At 55.7% G+C, this 20140-nt stretch overlaps 1 protein-coding gene and 2 long non-coding RNA genes across 7 annotated transcripts; 2 read left to right on the top strand and 1 right to left on the bottom strand.

Moving 5' to 3' along the window:
- Positions 1-4109: 4109 nt before the first annotated feature.
- LOC131489397 (uncharacterized) lies at positions 4110-6040 on the top strand. Its single transcript, XR_009250534.1, has 2 exons — positions 4110-4404; positions 4855-6040. It is a non-coding gene; the product is annotated as an uncharacterized LOC131489397 (long non-coding RNA).
- A 585-nt stretch (positions 6041-6625) lies between these two features.
- On the bottom strand, positions 6626-18257 carry LOC131489396 (uncharacterized). Of its 5 annotated transcripts, none has more exons than XR_009250533.1 (5): positions 17608-18257; positions 13379-13487; positions 12790-12914; positions 10241-12495; positions 6626-7501 (listed from the first exon to the last, which is right to left on the bottom strand). It is a non-coding gene; the product is annotated as an uncharacterized LOC131489396 (long non-coding RNA). The 5 variants fall into 5 exon arrangements; XR_009250530.1 differs by having other exon boundaries at positions 10241-10365; XR_009250529.1 differs by having other exon boundaries at positions 10241-12914.
- Positions 7498-19837, top strand: RHOF (ras homolog family member F, filopodia associated). The gene is made up of 5 exons (XM_058691323.1): positions 7498-7811; positions 8091-8178; positions 17101-17210; positions 17298-17432; positions 18268-19837. Exons 1-5 carry the CDS (start codon positions 7686-7688, stop codon positions 18430-18432), a joined length of 624 nt encoding a protein of 207 aa, XP_058547306.1. The 5' UTR covers positions 7498-7685; the 3' UTR covers positions 18433-19837.
- Positions 19838-20140: the final 303 nt, after the last annotated feature.

Genomic DNA, 20140 nt, shown 5'->3' with positions numbered 1-20140 from the left:
TGTCATCGGCGGGAAAATCTGGAACCCAGGTGGAAAGGACCCTTCCAGGTCATCCTGACAACACCTATGGCCATCAAAGTAGACGGAATCGCCACCTGGATTCATTGCACCCACGCCAAGCCTGTAGACCCATTCTCAGACCTCATCGGACCTCCAGCAAAAGGAACAGCCTGGACAATCGACCGGAGTAAGGACGATCCCCTAAAAATCACCCTGTGCCGCAAACCACCCAAGCCATAGCCATGATAATCATTCTGTTCTTTGTAACCTCTTTTATTTTACAAACCCCCTTTGTGAGCGGAGGCCTCGAACCTCCAGCTAAGGAGGCAATACTACATAACTTATATGGAAAACCATGTGAATGTAGAGGGGGAAAGTCTGAATCCCCAGTAGTACCCGAGCGGTACACCTACACATAGGATTGTAGAGAAACAACCGCCTATTTAGTTCAGAATTATGGAGCAATGGGGGGCTCTCAATCATGGAAATGTGTTCCTAAACCTAAAACTCTCCCCCCTAGCTCTAGATGCCCCTGTAGCACTTACCAAGACTCCATGCACAGTACTTGCTATACTGCTGTCCAGCAGTGTTTAGGACGGGATAACGAAACCTACTTCACCGCAGTATTGCAGCGTGCCAGGACTGCCGCGGTAACGGGAGAAAATAAATATATGCAGGCAGGGTGCTAGGGCACAGTAGGAACTCATGTGTGCTGGAATACCAAAGCCCCGGTACTCGTTTCAGACGGGGGTGGGCCCCAAGATACGGTCCGACAAATTGAAACCCGGAAGAAACTTGAAAAAAATATTTCAGGGGATGTATCCCCAACTTAATTACCACCTGCTAATTCTGCCTGAAAATAGCCATTCCAACCTGGACCCTCAGACTGTGAATATAATTAAGGCTACCTTTGCGCTCCTAAATGCCTCCAACCCCACTCTAGCCCAGGACTGCTGGCTATGTCTCCCTCAGGGGCAGTCCAGACCTGTAGCAATCCCTACCACCCTAAGCCTCGATAGCACTGATGACTCTCATCCCTTTAACCCCGTCGACCCCTTCCCCGTGCAATCTCCCATTGTATTCAATATCTCATGTCTTGTTAAAAATCACACAGACGCTAACGACAGTATTGATTTAGGGGAAGTCTCTTTTGCTAACTGTACCAACTATACAGTAATCAACTCCTCACTACGTAGCTCCAACACCACTGTATTTATATGTGGGGGCAATCTCGCTCACACTTACCCCCAAATTGGACAGGAATCTGCGTCCCAGCAACCCTCCTTCCGGATGTAGACCTGGTTCCAGGGGATTCCCCGATGCCTATACCTAGCTTAGACTATCTACCAGGGAGAGCCAAGAGAGCAGTGGCAGTCATCCCCCTATTAGTAGGGTTAGGAATAACGGGAGCTGTAACAGCTGGATCGGCGGGCTTAGGTGTATCTGTCCACACATACCATCAACTTCCGCGACAGCTAATAGAAGATGTACAGGCCCTGTCCGGAACCATCCAAGACTTACAGGATCAACTTGATTTCCCTAGCCGAGGTAGTATTACAGAATAGAAGGGGACTAGACCTGTTAACTGCAGAGCAAGGTGGGATATGTTTAGCCCTCCAAGAAAAATGTTGCTTTTATGCTAACAAGTCAAGAATAGTAAGAACAAAAATCAAACAACTCCAAGAAGATTTAGCCTGCCGTCGGAAAGAATTAGCTGACAACCCTTTATGGTTCGGACTCAACGGCTTCCTCCCATACCTCCTCCCCCTCTTAAGGCCATTGCTAAGCTTGCTACTTCTCCTCACAATAGGGCCATGTATCATAAACAAAATGTTAGCTTTTATCAAAGAAAGAGTCAATACTATTCAACTGATGGTCCTCAGAACCCAATACCAACCTATCATTAATGAAACATTTGAGTCAAACACATAAAATCCAAGATTGGCTCTTAAGGCACCAAAGAAAGGGGGGAATGAGAGACTAAGAAAAATTACCAGGTGTACCCACAACCGCAAAGAAAAGACGACCCCCCCCCCCCCCACACACACACACACACAACCCCGCCATTCCCGGAACCAGCCAGTGCGTGCCCGGTTGTGGTTTCACCTAAAGGCGGGAATCAATCAAGTTTTGCTGAGTGTTCAAATTTCAATATCAACCAATAACAGCTCTGTAACCGTGGAAGATCCCTAACTTCCCCATAACTTGTTTGTGCCTGTCTATAAAAAGGCTGTAAAAACCTCGCTCGGGGCCTCTTAGCATCACTGACAACGAGTGCGCGGAGGTCCGGGTTCGAACCTGCAATAAACGGCCCTTGCCGCTTGGCTTTGACTCTGGACTCTGGTGGTTTGTTCTTGGGGGTCACCAGAATTTGGGCATATCGTGGGCTGGGTAACACCTGGGGGTGTTGTGAGGAGGACGTGCGGTAGTGCTTTTGAAACCGAGGCGTTTGCTTCATAATAATGGCAACTCTCCTTACTCTCCTAACACAAGCTGACTGGCTCCTGGTGTCCCACTGTCTCCAGGAAGCTCCACAGCTGGAGATGGTGTGGCCCTTGATCTCTGACCCCTCCCCCATGCGGTCTCTAGTTAGGGATTACTTTGATGAGCCATTTGGGTCCCAGGTGCCACTGATCTGCACCACTCCCCCATCTGGGCTGAAGTTTGGCTTCCTCGGGGTCGGCCCTGCCCACTCACTGTAAGGCTAAAGTGAGGTTTTAGGGGAGCCGGTAGGGCTTGACCTGGAGATTTTTGAGAGCATCTTGGCGCTCGGTCAAGAGAGGCTTTAAGTCAGGCAGCTGTGCTGGTGACCTTGGGCGAGTCTCCGGTGTGAGATGATAATAAAGCCTGCTGGAAACGGGAATGGGGGGAATTAAGTGTGACTAAGGGGGCTTGGCCTCACGTTCTGACTTCACACTAGCTGGCCTCCATTCCCTTTTGGCTGCAAGGAGTGGGGGCTGGGCCGGCTGTGAGCTCCTCCCCCACCGACCCACCCCTGAAGCACGTGGCACTGCCTCAGGGCCAAGGGGAAGACTGGCTTTCCCTAGGCAGGGAGCCAGCTCCGTTTTTCCTCCGTGTGGTTGGAGTCCGAGCGGTGGCCTGCCCCCAGCTTCACAGGCTGTTCAATGGTCGGGTCATGATTTAGGGTCACTCCCCCCAAACCCAGAGATAAGCGACTCACCCAAGGTCACGAGGCCACCACTGGCAGCCAGTATGGGCTTCCAGGTGTCCTGACTTCAGCCTCTCGCCTGTGTCCCTGGCACCCCCACCCCAGCTGTCTGGGTTATTTCGGGCTCCCTCCCGTGCCAGCTGTCTGCTTGAAAGTAACCAGCATGGTGCTCTTGGCTCTTTCTGGGCCCCTTCCCTTGGCCCCATGAGGGTCTCCAGGGCCAGATAAGTTGGGTTTGGTCCATCTCGTCCTTTGGTGGGGAGAGGAGGTTCACTCCACTGCCCCTAGCACCAGAGCCCCGTCCCGCTATCCAGGGTGCGGGGAGAGGGGGCAGCATTTGGTAGAAGTTGAGGAGGCTCACGTTTTTATCCCATGGGCCTGTTCCGCCCTGGCCCCAAACACCAGGTTTAAACTCGGTTGTCGTTGAATTGCTCACTGAACCCCTTTGAGAACCCCTTTGATCCTCGCGAGACTGGCTCGCTGCCTAAGGGTGTCCTGCATCCCTTTGGATAGAGTCCTTAGGGCTCCCGGATACAGGGGTCTTTATATCCCAAGGGCGTCGGACGATTAAATAATTGACTTAAACTTCGCCCCCCAGCCACAGCCTGAAGGGCTGAAGCCAGCTCCTCCAGTCCCGCCCTCGGAACAATTAGGGAGCAATTAGGTGCTAAACTGTGGTCTGGGTGTGATTCTCAGAAGGGTGAGGTGTCCCTGTGACCTGTAAGAGTCATACCCCCTCCCCACTACCATTTCTCCTTTGCTTCTTTCTACTTTCTTTGTCCCCTCCCCCCACCCCTGCCACCTCCTGGGGCAGGGAGAGACGGAGCAGCCCGTCCGTCCTCTGGCTGTAGTTCCTCCGGGCTTAGAGATTGGCCCCGCCCCCGGTCACCAAGCGAGCTCGGGGCGGGGCTGCTCCTGGGGCCAATCCGGTGGGGCCAGCCTGGAGAGGGCCACGCCAGCGGAAAGGCGGCCCAAGGCTGGGAGGTGGCTGGACCTGCCTCGCTACTGGACACTAGGGTCCCTCCTCTTCCGGCCCGTCCGCCGGAGCCCCAGCCGGGAATACGACCTTTTGGACCCTCTGGGTGGAGACTGCCTCTGCCTGGACTGTGGAAAGAGGCACCCCGCCATCTTGGAGGCTGCCTGGATCCAGCGCGATCTCCAACTGGCCAGGGACCTCAGCAAGTCCCCGCCCCACTGGGAGCTGAGGGCTCCCCGTGTGAACCTGGAGGAGGAAGGTGGATGATGACTTTTTGAGATGTTTTTAATTCTGGCTTTGTGAGGGGAGCTTTTTGTGTTCCAGTGTGACCTCCCCACCAGCGCCACCAAGTGCTGCGACCTGGACAGAGTCCTGGGCTCCCAGGCCATTCCTGGCCACCTCCCATCTCTGGGACGTCAAAGAATAGCTCAGTTTTTTCTGCCTCATCTGGGGTGGATGACCCTTCGGGTGTGAGGTGAACTCTCAGGATGTGCAGAAGTGCCAGGGAAGTGGAGGCTGTAAGAATTGTCATTAACTTCCCCATCCTGACCTGTGCTGGCCCGACTTTGCCCTGACAAGACAAGTGGATCTGGCCCTTATTCTCTCCTGAGCTCAGCCGGCCTGCTCCCCTAGCTTCTGTTCTGTGCCCATCAGCTCTATGGCAAGAACCAACTTAAAGAATCTTTCTTGCTCTCCTAAACCTCTCCAGGAATTCCCGGTGAATAGAAGGTGAATGACTTGGGCCCCTCAGAACATGTCACAGGTAAGGGAGCAGGGTTCCCCCGTGCGAGTGCGCCTGCCCAGCTCCTCAGCTGGCCGGGTCTGGCCCAGCTGCCTCTGAGGAAGCTCTCGGCAGCTGGCCTGGCTCCTGGGTATTTTTAGGTACAGGTCCAGCCCCTGCACCACCACTGGAGCTGGGTCCAGCTGAAACACACTCCAGGCTGGGTGGGGCTGGGGTGCTGCCAGCCCCTTGGCCAGGCAGGGGGTGGGCAGGCGGTCTGGGGCCAGCGTCAGCTGTTGTCCCTTGCTGCAGGCTGGCCCGGGAAGTCTCGCTCTTCCTCTCCTCCTCCCCCTGCCCCTCGGTATTGTGGAAGCCATTTGATCTGCCTCAGTTGGGACTGTAGCCCTGTTTCTCAGGTGGAGAAAATAGAAACCGAGGTCTGAGGATTTTGAGGAAAGTCAGGAGGTGTGATTAACTCCCAGGTGACAGTTTGCTCAGAGTGGGATGACCCTCCTAAGCGCATTCTGCCCCTAGCCCCTCTCCTTCCCTTCCTGTCTCTCCCCAGGCTTCAAGGGCCCTGATTCAGGGTCAGGTCCAGGGCTGGCTGCAAAGGTAAGTGGTCTTCCCCTCACTCAAAGGCTTCTTCCAGCCTCCGTCTCCCCGAGTGATAGTAACCTGGTCCTTTCCTGCCAGCCTCAAGCTGCCACTGTGGAAAGATGACCCCCAGTCCTGCCTCACCAGCCAATCCCAGCTCCTCCCTGGTCACGAGAGAGCTTGAGGGCCTGGCTTTGGCTGGGCTCCTGTTCTGTTCAGGAGTCTCCTGTCTGACACCCCCCCACCCCCGCCCCGCCCCTTGAGCCTGGCAGCAAGGCCCTCCATGATCTAACCCCGGTTACCTCGACAACCATGTCTGGCCTCCCTCCTCACTCCCCAGGCACTGCAGAATCTGATGGGGTTTTCCAGCCACCGTTCATTTGTCCAGGGTACCCATCTTGCTCCCGTTGGTCTGCCCTCCCAACACTGCCAAGCTTAGGCTCAGCCTTCGCTGAGCCCTACAGGGGTCTGGTCTCTAAAGCGTTGACATCTCCCAGGCCCCTTAAAGAGACTGCTTCCCCTAAGACAGCTCCCTCCAGGCAGGAACACAATTGCCTCTCAGTAAACTTGCGTGGTAAAAGAATGAATGAGTTGCTGTAAATTTGTGTGTGTGTGGGGGGGGGGGGGGGGCGGTGCTTGACCTAGCAGGTGGCTCTCTGACCGGCTGCCTAAAGCTTGGGACTTTCACATAATAGCGTGGAACTAGGGGTGGCCTTACCTCCTTTTCCCAGCTATAGGCTTTTTTGTAAGCTCTCACGAGCGGTCGCTGCTGCCCTCTGGTGGTCAGACCTGCCTTGCATCCGCTGAGAACGGACGGGGCACTTAACAAAATTGCCAGGTTGGCAATTTCCTCCCTGAAGTAAAATTTACTTGGTCTTTACTGAGAACTTGGAAATTCAGAATCTTCCCGGGGATGGGGTGGGGGTGGGGCAAGAAGATCCTGAGTCCTGCCTAGCCCTCTCTGAGGAACCTACCAGAGATCCTACCCCAGCTGGTCGGACCCCTCTCCCTCACTTAGCCATGCTTCAATGCCTGCTTGCCGCACACGAGCTCCAGGGGTCTCCTGCCTCTCCTGACCACTAGCCTGGCTTTTGCGAAGGACTGTTGCAGGGAGGGAAGGGTTGGGTGGTCTCAGCCAGCAGCCCTCGTGTTATCCTGCACATAGTGCTTAATAAATAGTTGTTTTAATCAAGGGGCGTGGGAGGATTGATGAGACTGCCTGGCTTGTGGCCTGAAGATATGTGGCTAATGGCTGGAGAGCGCTTAATCAAATCAAATTTAAGGGTGGGGTGGAAGTTATCAATGGGCCCAGCTTCTCACAACTAGATCTGTCCTAGCTTTCCCCATCCCTTCCTCGACGGTGTCTTCCTCGGTTCACGCCTCTGGCCCCTGCTAGAAAGAGGCTTCCGCCCGCGTGGTTTGGGGCCAACCCCCAAAGGAAATTGTTCCCGGAGTTCACCTGCCTTCCAAGCCGTCCGCCCCAAGATGACTGCCCGCCAGAGGGCGCCAGACGCCCACCTTGCGCTCTTAGGGAAGTGGGAGGGGTAGGTGAGGGGAACCGCTCTTCCCCACCCCCAACCTGCACCCACACTGGCGCCCGTAGGGCTGGGCTAGGTGGGCAGGCACGCCCCCTGTGCTAGCATCTTTCCTGGCTCGACCAACCTACCTAGTAGGGAAACTGAGGTCGGAAGCCGACTTGCCCCAGGCCACACAGCTGGGGCGGGGCAAAGCGAGGGGGCTTTTCCCAGAACTGGAGACCCAGTCTCCTGAACTCTGGTGCTGGGGCAACGGTCCGCCAATCAAAGAGTCTCTGTCAGATGGGGGAGGCCGAGTCGACCAATCAGAGGGGCCCTGCCAGAAGGCGGAGCCTGCCAATCAGGGGTGCCCAGCGAGGTACCGCGGAAACCATCGAATCTTGCCGGTGGGGGGCGCGCCGTGACGTGCAGGGGAGCGAGTGGGAGCCGCGCTTCAGGCTGAGCTCCTGTTTCTCAGCTGCCTCAGTTTCTCTGGGAATGACAGGTGAACGCACCGGGCTAGGACCCTAACGAGAAGGAAGACAGGTTGGGAGGTGGGCCCGGGTGGCTGCCTGGCGGAGGCGATGCCTGCACAAAGTGGGAGGGGCTTCTCTAGCTCCGCCCCTGGATCCCGCCCCCGCCCCCGCCCCCGATCTCTCAGCCCCAGCGGTCTGTCCCGCGCGCTGTTGCCAGTGCCGCCGGCTCCCGGCTATGGACGCCCCCGGGGCCCCGGGCCCGGACCCGGGCAGGAAGGAGCTGAAGATTGTGATCGTGGGTGACGGCGGCTGCGGCAAGACATCATTGCTCATGGTGTACAGCCAGGGCTCCTTCCCTGAGGTGAGGCCCGCCGGGGGTGGTGGGGGGGCGGTGAGGGTTAGGCTACGGGGGAAATGGGCTTGGGACCATCGGGGGCGACGGACGGCCTTCAGCCTGGACCCCGGCTCCCCGGCGTCCAGCGCGCGGAGAGGCAGCCGCCACCCCGGGGCTCTTCCTCGGGAATTCCAGAGCCCATCAGAGTGAGGGGAGGTGAGCTGGATGGGGAGAAGGCGGGCGGTGCAGCCGTACCCGGGCCTCCGTCGCACCCCTTAAGAACCAGCCCGACCCCTTCTCCGACAGCACTACGCCCCATCCGTGTTCGAGAAGTACACGGCCAGAGTGAATGTGGGCAGCAAGGAGGTGACCCTGAACCTATACGATACCGCTGGTGAGTGCGCCTGCGCGCCGAGGGTCCCGGGTGTCCAAAGGGTTTCCCCCGCCCGGGTATCCCCCTCCGGGCATCCCCCCACCCCCACCAGCCTCTTTGGGCCCTGACATCCTGTCACTCCTGAAGGCTGCGGAGGGGCGCTGGCAGGGTGGCCTGGAGGCTCAGAGGGCCTCAGTCGCCCCTTTGAAAGGAGGGTCTTTGAATGACATGAGCTCCTCCGCCACCTTCCTAGTGCTGATATGCTGGGAACCCATGGCTTCGTTCCTCTCCTGTGGTTCTAGAAAACCGTGGGCATCACTTCTGCACCCCATGGTTCCAGGATTTCATGTGTTGCATGCTGTGGTCTCTTTAAGACTCTGTGGGCTGCAGGTTTGAGTCCACTGATGCTGGGATTCTGTGGGCTGAATTTCTGGGTCGGGTCTATAATATTCCATGCTACAGATCAGAGCCTGTGACCCCGGGATTCTGTGGTTGACAGTCCTGAGGCTCCAGGGTCCTGTGGATATTGATTCTGAGTTCCACACTTCTGGGATTCCATAGGCTACAATACACGGCTCTGGAATTCTGTGGTCTACAGTTCTGAGCCTGTGGTTCTAGGATTTTGTGGCTACAGTTTTCTGTGTCTTCCTGGTTCCCTACGAATAAACCAAGCACTGAGGAAGGAACACAGCTATAGGGAACGTAAGTCCAAAATAAGGTTCTCTCTGCCACCTGCAGCTCCTAAAGCAAGTGGATTTATGCGAATCGAGTCAGATATTAGAGTCCCTGTTGTTGGGAGCTGCAGGGAGGGGGTGCGGGGTCTGCCCCCAAGGAGCTTGCATCCTGCCCTCAGTCCCCCTCTGGGCTCAGCCAACACTGGGGGACAAAGGTCAGGATCCCCGGATAGAACCTCACCCAACCTCTGTGACTCAGTGTTTAGTGATCTGCGTGGAACCATGTCATCAGGTGCCCTTTTCCCTGCCAGCCAAGCCTTGTATGTGTAAGGGGAAGTCTCCCCTGGCCCGGGACAGGACGGAGCCCAAACCCAGACATGCCCCACCCCAAGCCTGTCAATGGATCTCTCATGCCACCCTGGAGAGAATCAGAAAAGGGACTGTCTGGCCCCCAGACCCCTCCTCCGTTCCTGACTTCATCAGCCTTTACTGTATGGTGGCTCCCGCCCGTAGCGGCTTCTAAGGAGCCCCATCTTGTTGGATGAGGACCCCGAAGGGCTACCCCCAGGGCAGGGCTGTGCTTCCAGCCCTGTGAACTGAGAAAGCCAAAAGTTGTTGAGGAATTCCCAGGGACATAGCTCTAGGAGCAGTAAAAATCATGGTGTGGCTGGAACACTTTTAGTTTCACATGCTTCCTGTTGGGGACCCAGGGAGGGGCAGGTCCATTAGCCCCACTTTGTGGGTGGGGTGCTGGTGCAGCAGGGAGAGTCAGAGGGGAGTGGTCACTCCTCCTTCCTCTGCCCTCAGGGCCCCTGGGGTTCACTGTTCGTGGAAGCCTCCCCCATCAGACCCAACACAGGGACCACTTCTGGTCATCGTGGCCTTGCCCAGAGAAGGATGTTCAAAGAACATGTCAGGACAGATTGTGGTGTGGAGGTTCTGGAAGTTTCTGCTTGGTGTAAGGAAGGATTTGCGCTAACAGGTGCTGCGGGAGGGATGGCGGAGCTTCAGGCCCAGCCATCAGAGGCACCAGGGCGGCCACCAGGGCAACAACGATCTTCCTGCCACATGCTTTGGAATCAGACCTGGGCTTTGTTGACACTGGCTCCTCGGCTGTGTGTCATCGGGGACACCTGGACCTCAGGTTCCTCCTCTGTAATCAGGGCTAAAACAGTCTTGAGGAGTAAATTAGATCCATGTGATGTATAACACAGGGGCTGGCTCTTAGGAAGGGCTCACTAAGTGTTGTGAGTTTTTAAGCACCACCCCCTCACACCACCATCATTCAGGCTCAGACCCAAACCCAACCTGTTCTGAATCCGTGGCCTGCAGAGATCTGTGCTGGCCCCCGCCCTGCCCTCCCAGCAAGGTTCTCCCAAGCAGCAGAAAAACAGAGCTGGGGTTTGAACCTTTCAGTGGAGTCCCGGGGGAGTAGAATGGCTTCAGAGTCAGCAGGACGGCCCAAGGAGGAACACTCAGGGAGAAAGAAACATGGGTGTTTCTTCAAGGGTGCCCTACCGTGACCCAGGAAGCCCTGTTGCGAGGAACATGAAGGAGAGACTGGGTCATTCCTCTTCTACACACCAAGTGCCCAGCACGGCGCTTATGGAATGAATGAAGAATAAATCTGAGGAGCGCCTGGGTGGATCAGTTGGTTAAGCGAGCCCCGAATCTGGCTCTTGTGCTGACAGCTTAGAGCTTGGAGCCTGCTTCAGATTCTGTGTCTCCCTCTCTCTCTGCCCCTCCACTGCTCGTGCTCTTTCTCTCTCTCTCAAAAATTTATAAGCATTGGAAAAAAAAAATAGAAAGAATAAATCTGGATTCAGAGACACCCTTGGAGAAGGTCCTGTGTAATAAAGGCAGTGAGATCCTCTCTACCTGTGGGGTAGATGGATATCAAAAATAAACAGCAGAAAAGGGTGGCCAGGTGACCTACTAGAGAAAGATAGAGACTAAGGGGGTGAAGGGAATGACTATACTGGAGATGAGTCTAGTAAAAGTTATTGTAGAAGGTTCTGGAACCTGATGAGCTAAACCCTATGGTGGGGCGGTGGAGGGGAGTGCAGAGTAGCATCTTTCTGACCAACCACTGGTTGATCAGCCAGAACTGTGGGCTCAGGGTGGCCCCTGAGAGGCTGAATTTCTCCACACTCAGGACCTTGGCCACAGGGGAGGCCAGTCTGTGGGAGTCACGTGGGAGGCCAGTCTGGCTGTGCGTCTCCATCCTGCGGAAGCAGATACAGACACAGTGGCTTGAGGGTGGTTGAGGGGAGGTGGAGCTCTTAGTGCTGACAGGTGAGGGGGAGGCGGGCTCCCCTGCCCCCACCCCCCACCCCGCCCTGACACTGTCAGAGGCAGGAAGCTGTGGTGTGGTCTGAAGTTTCCTGGACAGAAGGGAGGTGGGGACAAGGTGGGCTGTTAAGACACCAACTAGAGATGGGGCTGTGCGGGCCTTGGGGTGGGCCCCGGGGTGAGGGTGTCACAGAATGGAATGAGGGTTGCCCGGGGAGGTGGGGGGCTGTGGTCCCCTTCCCAGCCTGAGATGGCAACAATAGGAAAAGTTGGGGGCAAAGGAGTTGTGAGACAGGGAATCGGGGACAAGAGGGGTGTCTAGGGGCGAGGAGCCCTGGAGACTTGAAGAGCTGAAGCCAAGGGCCAGTCAGAATGTGGCCTCAGCTCCAGGCTGGGGCTGCCCCGGCCCAGCTCCTCCTGCCTGGGGAGGAAGCACAGGTGGGCGGGCCCCAGTAGCAATACACGGGTTCCTCTTCTGGCAGCTTCCCCTTCTCATGCTGCCTGCGCCCCTCCCCTGACCGACGTCCTGGCTGGAGCTGGGAACCACCTGCTCTGGTAGGTCCAGAATATTTGGGGACCACTGTGGCCCAGTGACACCCTCTCTCCTCAACCGGGCTCCAGGCCTTAGCGATCCCTGCCCCTGCAGAGATGACTGACACAGCAAAGCTCCTTCCCACAAAGGAAATACCCTCGTGCTAGGCGAGAGCCTCACTTCCTCCCCACCCCACTGCACTGCCAGCTTCAGGAAGATGGGCCACTTCAAGGGGAGCTGGGGCCCAGAAGACCTTTCCTCTTCAGAAACAAATGCGTCCTTTTGCACGTGACTCCGTGCAAGCTCATCTGCAGAGGCCAGAGTGGAAGCCCGGTGTGCCTCTGGACAGGTGACTTGGCCCCTTTAAGCCCTGGCATCAGTGTGGGTAGATGGGGAGGGTATTAGTATCGCCTTGTGGCTGGAGGGCCCCCTAAAACTTGTGGGTCCAAAGATCCAGGGTTAGAACCCCTCACCCAGCCCCCCCCCCAGAAGTTTCTGGTTCAATAGTAACCATAGTAACAGTCCTTCCCCTTTGTCCGACATTGCTCAGCCTCCCAGTCCTTTATTTCCAGTATCAGGGGCAGGGTTATCACCCCCTTTGCCAGATAAGGAAACTGAGGTCCAGGGAGGGAAGGCATCCGAGTCACGGAATGAGAGTCTGAGTGTAGCCTGGCTCTCCTGACTCATAGAGGAGAGGTGTCAGGACACTCCACACCTCCCGAGGGGACATGAGGCCAACAGCATGCGGGAGTCCATCGTTTGTTGGCCTGGTCTCCACGTGGAGGTCCACACTGAATCTTGGGAAAGTTGAGCCAGGCACAGTCAAGCCAGGAAGGCAACCTGGAGGAGGGAGCTGGAAGCTGAGCTGGCTGCCCATCCCCTCCCAGAACCCCTCTCTCTTGAGATACCTGTGTTGGCAGTCTTTGCCTTATTTGGTCGGGCCTGGGGCTTGTAGGGTGAGGACAGCTCCCTACCCTCTCGAGTGGACTGAGAGAGGCACCCCCAGTAGTCTCACCTACGGTCCTCTGTCTTTTACAGAGTGTCCCCTTAGCTGTGTGACCTTAAGGCAACTCGCTTCACCTCTCTGTGCTACACTTTCTTGCATCTCTAAAATGGGGATAACTACAGCCCTACCTTGTTGGCATCGTGATGAGATAGTGTAGGCCACGGGCTTCAAATGAAGCCATGAGAGAGCACAACGAGCCTTCGTCATGAGTGAGCACTGCCGAGGTGTGTTGTTTCACAGGTCAGGAGACCATCTGTGAGGAAACAAGGTCCAGAGGTCAATTCCCAGTCGGGATCTTGGGGAAGGCTCCCTGAGAGAATTTTTGGCCATTTTCGAGCGGCGCGGCAGGCAGCTGACCTTGGAGTTAGGGACTGAGCTGGCTCTCCAGCTCACAGGGAACCTATCTATGACCTTGCAAAAGGCCCCCCCCTCAGCCACATGGGCTCCTAACAGGAAGAACTTTCTCCGCCCAGCTTACCTCCCAGGTGGCTGCTTAAGTTAACACAGGTGATCGAGGTGAAACGCCCTTGCTGACAGCCGAGGAGATTATTGTTACACCCACTCACCCACTCATTCGTTCGTTCACTCACCACATGTTTATTGCGTGCGCCTGCATCCCAGGGGATGACAGAGATGGCCCCTGTCCTCAGGGGCAACCGTGCTCATGGTGGGGAGACAAAGCCAAACCCAAATCAAACGTCAGATAGTGATACGTACTCAGAAGAATAATAAAGCCATGGTCGGGCGTGGGACAGACTGGGTCGGAGGCTTTGTCTCCGAGCAGTCAGGAAAGCTGCCCCCGAGGAGGTGACATTTCTGCAGAGACCTGAAGGAAAGGAGGGAGCAAGCCTTGCCGCTACCTGGGGAAGAACCTTCTAGAAACAGCAAGGGCAGAGGCCCCCAAAGGGGACCAGGCTAGGTCTGGCTTCCTCCTTCAACCCACGGCTGCCCGACTTCTGCCCTCATCAGCTCTGCTGAAATCCTCACAGGCCGTAATTGCTAAACCCCCTGGCACGTCGCGGCCCTGGTCTCTGCTGCATCTGACAAGAGCTGAACAGCGTCAGCCAACAACCAGCCAGTCTTGACTGGACGCCTGCCGGGCGCCAGGGGTTATTTGCGAGGACAGACATGGTCCCTGCCCCCAGGGTGCTTACAGTCCATGGGGAGACAGGCAGTAAACCAGTGTCTGAGCATGGATTGTGGACACCCAGGGTGGGGGAGACTCTGTGTGGTGAGAGACGAGGGACGGCCTCTCTTGAGGGGCCAGCCAGTCAGGATGAGGGAAGCAGTTGGAGCACAAGAGGCCTGTTTTACAACTACTTGTCCACTCCGGCCCTATTTTTTTTTTTTTTAATGTTTATTTATTTTTGAGAGACAGAATGTAAGTGGGGGAGGGGCAGAAGAGAGGGAGACAAGGATCCGAAGCAGGCTTCAGGCTCTGAGCTGTCAGCACAGAACCCGACGTGGGGCTCGAACTCAGGACCCGCGAGATCATGACCTGAGCCAAAGTCGGACGCTTAACCGACTGAGCCATCCAGGTGCCCCTACTCCTGCCATATTTCTAACAGGGAATGGATATGTATGTTATGCCAGAATTAGGAAACATCATTAAATCATGGAGGACCAGAACCTATTTTTGCACAATGCAAAGCGGAATAGAGCCTTGCTGGTATCAGCAGAAGGAATGCTTGACCCAGAACTTGATAAACTGGGGTTGAGTCCTGCCTGGCTCACTGATGACCTCGGGCAGGTCACTTCTTTGAGCTCAGTGTACATGGGAGCATTCTTAACTTCTTGACTAGCATATCGGGTGGTGGCTGTAAGGATTTCTTAACTGTCCCTAGGCAAAAGCACTCTAAGAAGTGTCTAAAGCAGGGTGTCTGGGTGCCTCAGCGTGTTAAGCGTCTGACTCTTGATTTTGGCTCAGGTCATGATTTCACGGTTCATGAAGTTGAGCAGTGACAGTGCGGAGCCTGCTTGGGATTCTCTTTCTCCCTCTCTCTGCCCCTCCCCTGCACTGTCTCTCAAAATAAATAAAAAACATTTAAAAAAAAAAAAAAAGAAGAAGAAGAAGAAGTGGGGCACCTGGGTGGCTCGGTCAGTTGAGTATCCAACTTTGGCTCAGGTCATGATCTTGTGGTTCATGAGTTTGAGCCCCCCCATTGGGCTCGCTACTGTCAGCGCAGAGCCCGCTTAGGATCCTCTATGCCCCTCTCTCTGCCCCTCCCCCGCTTGCACTCTCTCAAAAATAAACATTAAAAAAAAATAATAAAAAGCATATAAAGCATAAGGGGGGGTATCAACTTGAAGTAGAAGTAGAGAGGAGACAATTATCCTAGAAAAGGAAATAACGTGGACTGTCAGCCTGAATATTTTTAAATAATGCTAAAAAGAAAATGTGAAAAAAAAAATTTGAAAAGCATTCCAGGTGTGGGAAGACAGCAAGTACAAAGGCTCTGAGGCACCAGAGCTTGGTGGGTTTGGAAACAGTGGGGGGGGTGGGTGGGGGGAGGGAGATAAGGTCAGGGTCCGTGGGTGCAGGTCATGTGGACCCCTGGGAGATGTTTGGATTTAGTACAAAAGGCAATAGAGAGCTATTGAAGGTATATATTTTTTAAGTTTATTCATTTTGAGAGAGACAGAGTGAGCAGGGGAAGGGCAGGGAGAGAGAGAATCCCAAGCAGGCTCCGTACAGACTCGGGACTGGGACTCGCGAACTGTGAGAACGTGGCCTCAGCCAAGACCGAAAAGTTAGACACTTAACTGAGCCATGCAGGTGCCCCTATTGAAGATGTTTTTCCTTTGAGGGGAGAGAGGCAGGATTTCAGTCGCGTTTTAGGTTCATCCAGCTGCTGGGTGGAGGGAGAGTGGATTGTTAAGAGGCAGCAGGAGATCATGGGCGACCAGCTGTGGCTTGGATGGTGCCATGCTATCCAATAGAACTTTTCTTCAGTGATACAGGTCCTGCACCTGAGCTGCCCATTTACGGCAGCCACTAGCCCTGTGTGGCGATGAATCACTTGAAATGTAGCTAGTGCAATGGAGAACCTGAATTTTTAATGTTAATTAACTTAAATAGCCACATGGGGCTAGTGACTACCCTATGGGACAGCACAGGTCTAGAAGGACATGGACAAAGATTAGGAGAGGGGACAGTTTGGAGATGAGCTGAAGCAGCATCCTGGCCTGTTTCCCACCATCGTACGAGGATTTCTCCAGCTTTGTGGTGATAAGGACAGAAGAATCTGAGTCGGCCGGGCCCTGACAGTGTCGGGGGGGACTCGGGCTAAATGGCTGCATGGAGTCCTCCTGGCCCAGCCACTGCCATAACTGTGGCTGCCGTTCACTGCACGCCCTCAGGGGTCCTGGATTGAGGGAGAACCAGTGGGAAGGGAGAAGGTGGCAGTATCCTGGCAGCAGCTGGGGGGCGGGAGCAGGATGTGGTCTGTCCACCTTCAGTGGAAAGGCCAACTTTGGCAGGGAGGGAGCCAGAGGGTAGGCTGGCGCCTCGCCGGGGTAGGGGCAGGGGATTCCTGGGCCTCTGCGTCCCAAGTAATGGAAGGAGGTCACCTTTGTGCCTTTAAGAACGCTAGGGCATAGGGTGACCAAGTGCAGGGCATAACCCTGGGCCTGCTTCTGGACCACAGCAACCCCCCCTACGGGACATCACCGGTGACACCTGAGTACAGCCTGTGGGTTTGGCTAGAGAACAGCGTCAGTGGCGGTTGCTCACGTTTGATACCTGTACTATGGGAGGTGATCTAGAACGTGCTTGTTCTTAGAAGATCCGCGGGGCACCATCCTGGGGTGAAGAAGCAGGACGCCGGCCATTACTCTGGCGTGGCTCACGTGTTTACAAGTGGAGCAAAGTGTAAACACTCGGAGATCTGAGGGCGTTCTTGGCACCCTTTTTGCAACTTTTAAGTTTGAACTTGTCAATAGAAACAATTACTAAAAACATTAAAAAGCCACACTCAGCCTTGGCCTCTGATTCAGTCTGCTGGGGGAGGGGTGTTCAGTCTCCCCACGTGAGTCTGAGTGTGGTGAGCTTGACAGCAGCTGTGCTGGTTGCCTGCCCGGCCCCACAGTGGCCTGGGCCCCACCAGCCCCTGAGCCTTCAGGGAGGGGAGGGATTCGGCCTCTCTCTCTCTAACCTGGGTGCCAGGGCAAGGGGGCAGCGGTAATGGTCACGGGCAAAATCGCTAGCAAGTTTCTCCAGTTTCTCCTGAGCGCCCTGTAATCAGGCCATTCTGGGCACTGCATGGGTTTCGTCTCGTGTAACCTTTGCTACCAGGGGTTGCCACCTCTGTTTTGCAGACGAGGAAACTGAGGCCTTAGAGACAGAGTCACCAACCCCTTGCCCATCGGAGCCCAGACAGGGGAGTCAGGTGGACAAGGAAGTGGTGCCCCCCTGACCCCTACCTACCCTCCGGTTTCAGGGCAGGAAGATTATGACCGGCTGCGACCCCTGTCCTACCAGAACACCCACCTCGTGCTCATCTGCTATGACGTCATGAACCCCACCAGCTATGAAAACGTCCTCATCAAGGTGAGGCCCGCGACCAAGCCAGCCTACCTCAGGGGTGGGGACCACGGATCTGGCCTCAGCCCTGATGCCTGCCTTCTCCCTCCACAGTGGTTCCCTGAGGTCACACATTTCTGCCGTGGGACCCCCACGGTGCTCATTGGCTGCAAGACAGACCTGAGGAAGGACAAGGAGCAGCTGCGGAAGCTCAGGGCGGCCCAGCTGGAGCCCATCACCTACATGCAGGTCGGCAGGGGGTCTCCCCTCTCTCCCCCTCCATTTCCCTCCTCTCCGCCCTCTTCTTCCCTGCCTCCTTTAATCCTTATAATGCTGAGGTGTGTTCTGTTGGCATCCCCTATTTTGTGGGAGAGAAGTGGAGACCCAGAGAGGTTAAGTTGAGGTTAAGAGCCACACAGCTAACCTGCAGCGTATCGCCAGGATCCTGCCCCACTCTGGCTCCGGAGTCTGGGTGCTTAACCACCATCCTGTCCTGTCTGCCAGAGGGGACTGGAGAGGCAGGCCTTGTTCAAAAGCAGGGTTCCCCTACCCACGAGAGTCACGGGCAAAACCAAACCCTGCGGCTTTCTGGGTGAGGCACGGGACGATAAAAGGAACACAAAGAACACTGGTAAGAAAGTTTAATAAAAAGAAGCATTAATAAAAGCAAATGTTAGAAGAGAGAGTTTTTACTCTCCTAGCAAGCCGTTTCCTTAGTTGTGCTCTGGAGGAGAGGAGAGAGGCAAGTAGGAAGCCCTTCGTGTCTGGAGGCCCCTAGCTCGGCAGAGGCCTGGCAGACACAGTTGTCGGGATCCGGCCCCCTCTCTGCCTGAAGGTGGACAGGACGCTTCTCTCAGCAGCTGCAGCCCTCAGGCCACACCAGACGGGCCTTTATGTTCCATCCACCCACACTGGTGGGGGCTGGGCCCGGGATAGGGAGAAGGGGGCTCCACACCAAGACCTCTGCCCCGCCCCGGGGGGCCCCCCAGAGCCAGATCCAAGTCCCCAGATCCATGAGGGGGTGTCAGGAGGTGCCCCATGCTCCAGGCCCCTCATCTAATGCCAGCCCTTCCCGCCCACCCAGGGTCAGAGCGCCTGCGAACAGATCCGAGCCGCCCTCTACCTAGAATGTTCTGCCAAGTTTCGGGAGAATGTGGAGGACGTTTTCCGAGAGGCCGCCAAGGTTGCCCTCAGTGCTCTGAAGAAAGCACAGCGGCAGAAACAACACCGGTTGTGCCTGCTGCTCTGACCCCTCTGGGTAGGGCACAAAGCCCTCAGGGCAAGACTGACAGGGGCCAGGCCACCAGCCCCAGATTATACTCCGAGATCCTGCCCCATCCCCAGCTTTCCAAGGGCACCTGGAGGTGGGTGTCTCCTTGTGTCTGGAGCCTCTGGTTAGACTCTTAGAACATTCTGGAGATCTCTTATTTCCCAGCTGCGGCTCTGACCATGAACTCACCTTTGGGTTCACACTGGAGCTGTGGCCCGCATGGAGGTGGGTGAGGGTGCTAGACTCAGTCCCTCTGTACCTGGAACCGGCATATGTCCCCAGGACTCAGGAGTACGCGGCCTCCCCCCAGCCACGTGTATCCCCCTTTGCACACCCAATAGGTCCTCAAAACCTATGCTTAAAACAAAGAACTACATCTGGTACGTGGATAAGTGTGGATTCGTCAGCGTTCCACACGCCCCCCCCCCCCCCCCCCCCGACCGCTGCTCCCATGTCACCCGCCTCCCTGGGCTCTGGAGATAGGCACGGCTGCACTCTCCAGCTCCTCACTTCCTTCCTCCAGGAGCTCGGGGACCACGATGGGATAGGGGCCTATCGGGACAACACAGGCACCAGCCCCGGACACGGGGGCCAACAGTGGCCCCGGCCCCCCCACAGAGGACTCCAGTCTCAGCCTTTGGCTGGGCCACCAGGGGACAAGAAACTCTCTCAAAAAGCAAAAAGTACCCTGGACCACACATCCAACCTCTGCTCAGGGGCTCCTCACCTGCAACCCCCCAGTACCAGGAACTTGAGATGAAAGTGACACTGGCTCCGAGTGACCTTGGGGAAGTCACTCCTCTCTGTGGACTATCTCCCTATCTGCAAAAGGACGGCACTGGCTCATTTCAATAGTCATCAAGTTTCCTCCGTCCCTCACAGCCTCCACTTCTGCCAGGATGTGGAGTTCTGGAGCTGAGACCCCCTTGACCTCCTGTGAAAACACACTTAACCCCCAGCTGCAGATCCACCGAACCTCCTCCTGGAAGGTCTGCAGTCACTTCCGGGAGCTTTTAAACAAGTGCCCCAGGTGATTCTAATGCCCCACAGATTGAGAGCTGCTTGCTTCCTGAGTGAGCCAGGAGTCAGCCTTACTGAACGCGGCATAACGGCTTCAGGTGCCTCCTGCCCTCCCTGGGATCTCCTGCCTCAGCCCCACTAAGCCTGAGCCTCTCTGAAGTCAATTGCTAGGGAAAGAGACTTCTGTATTCCACCCACCTCACACAGGTTCCCCAAGGCCCTGCCATGACCTGGGGAGTCAAGAGCGTCGTCAATCCAAGGCCTCATGGACAAATGATATAGGACGGAGGTCCACAAACCGTATAGTCTGTGGACCAAATCTGGCAGCTGCCTGTTTTTGTAAATAAAGTTTTGTTGGGACACAGCCAAATGGGACACAGCATTTATGTATGCATCAGCTGCTTTTGCCCTACAACTGCAGGCTAAGGTAGTTGTAACAGATTATCTGGCCCTCAAATATTTACTTACCATCTGGCCCTTTACAGAAAAAGTTTACCGACTCCTAGTCTAGGGAAAACTCAAGTGCCTTAGGGCCAGATGGGAGGTGCAAACGAGTGAAACAGGACAGGTACAAAAGGGAGTGGTGGGTCTGTGGCATACTAGAAAGCAAGCACCCCATCCTAGGCAGGCAGCTCAGCCCAGCCAAGAACTGCCCTGTAGGAATGTT

This window comes from Neofelis nebulosa, chromosome 11 (assembly GCF_028018385.1).
Source record: "Neofelis nebulosa isolate mNeoNeb1 chromosome 11, mNeoNeb1.pri, whole genome shotgun sequence".
In the NCBI taxonomy this organism is placed as follows: Eukaryota; Metazoa; Chordata; class Mammalia; order Carnivora; family Felidae; genus Neofelis; species Neofelis nebulosa.
The sequence above is the reverse complement of the archived record's forward strand: the minus strand, read 5'-3'. Positions and strand labels throughout refer to the sequence as shown.

Coding starts and splice junctions, on each gene's coding strand:
- RHOF (XM_058691323.1), top strand. CDS start 7,686: ATGGACGCCCCCGGGGCCCCGGGCCCGGACCCGGGCAGGAAGGAGCTG. Junction 8,179..17,100: donor GAACCTATACGATACCGCTG/GTGAGTGCGCCT, acceptor CTCCGGTTTCAG/GGCAGGAAGATTATGACCGG. Junction 17,433..18,267: donor AGCCCATCACCTACATGCAG/GTCGGCAGGGGG, acceptor CCGCCCACCCAG/GGTCAGAGCGCCTGCGAACA.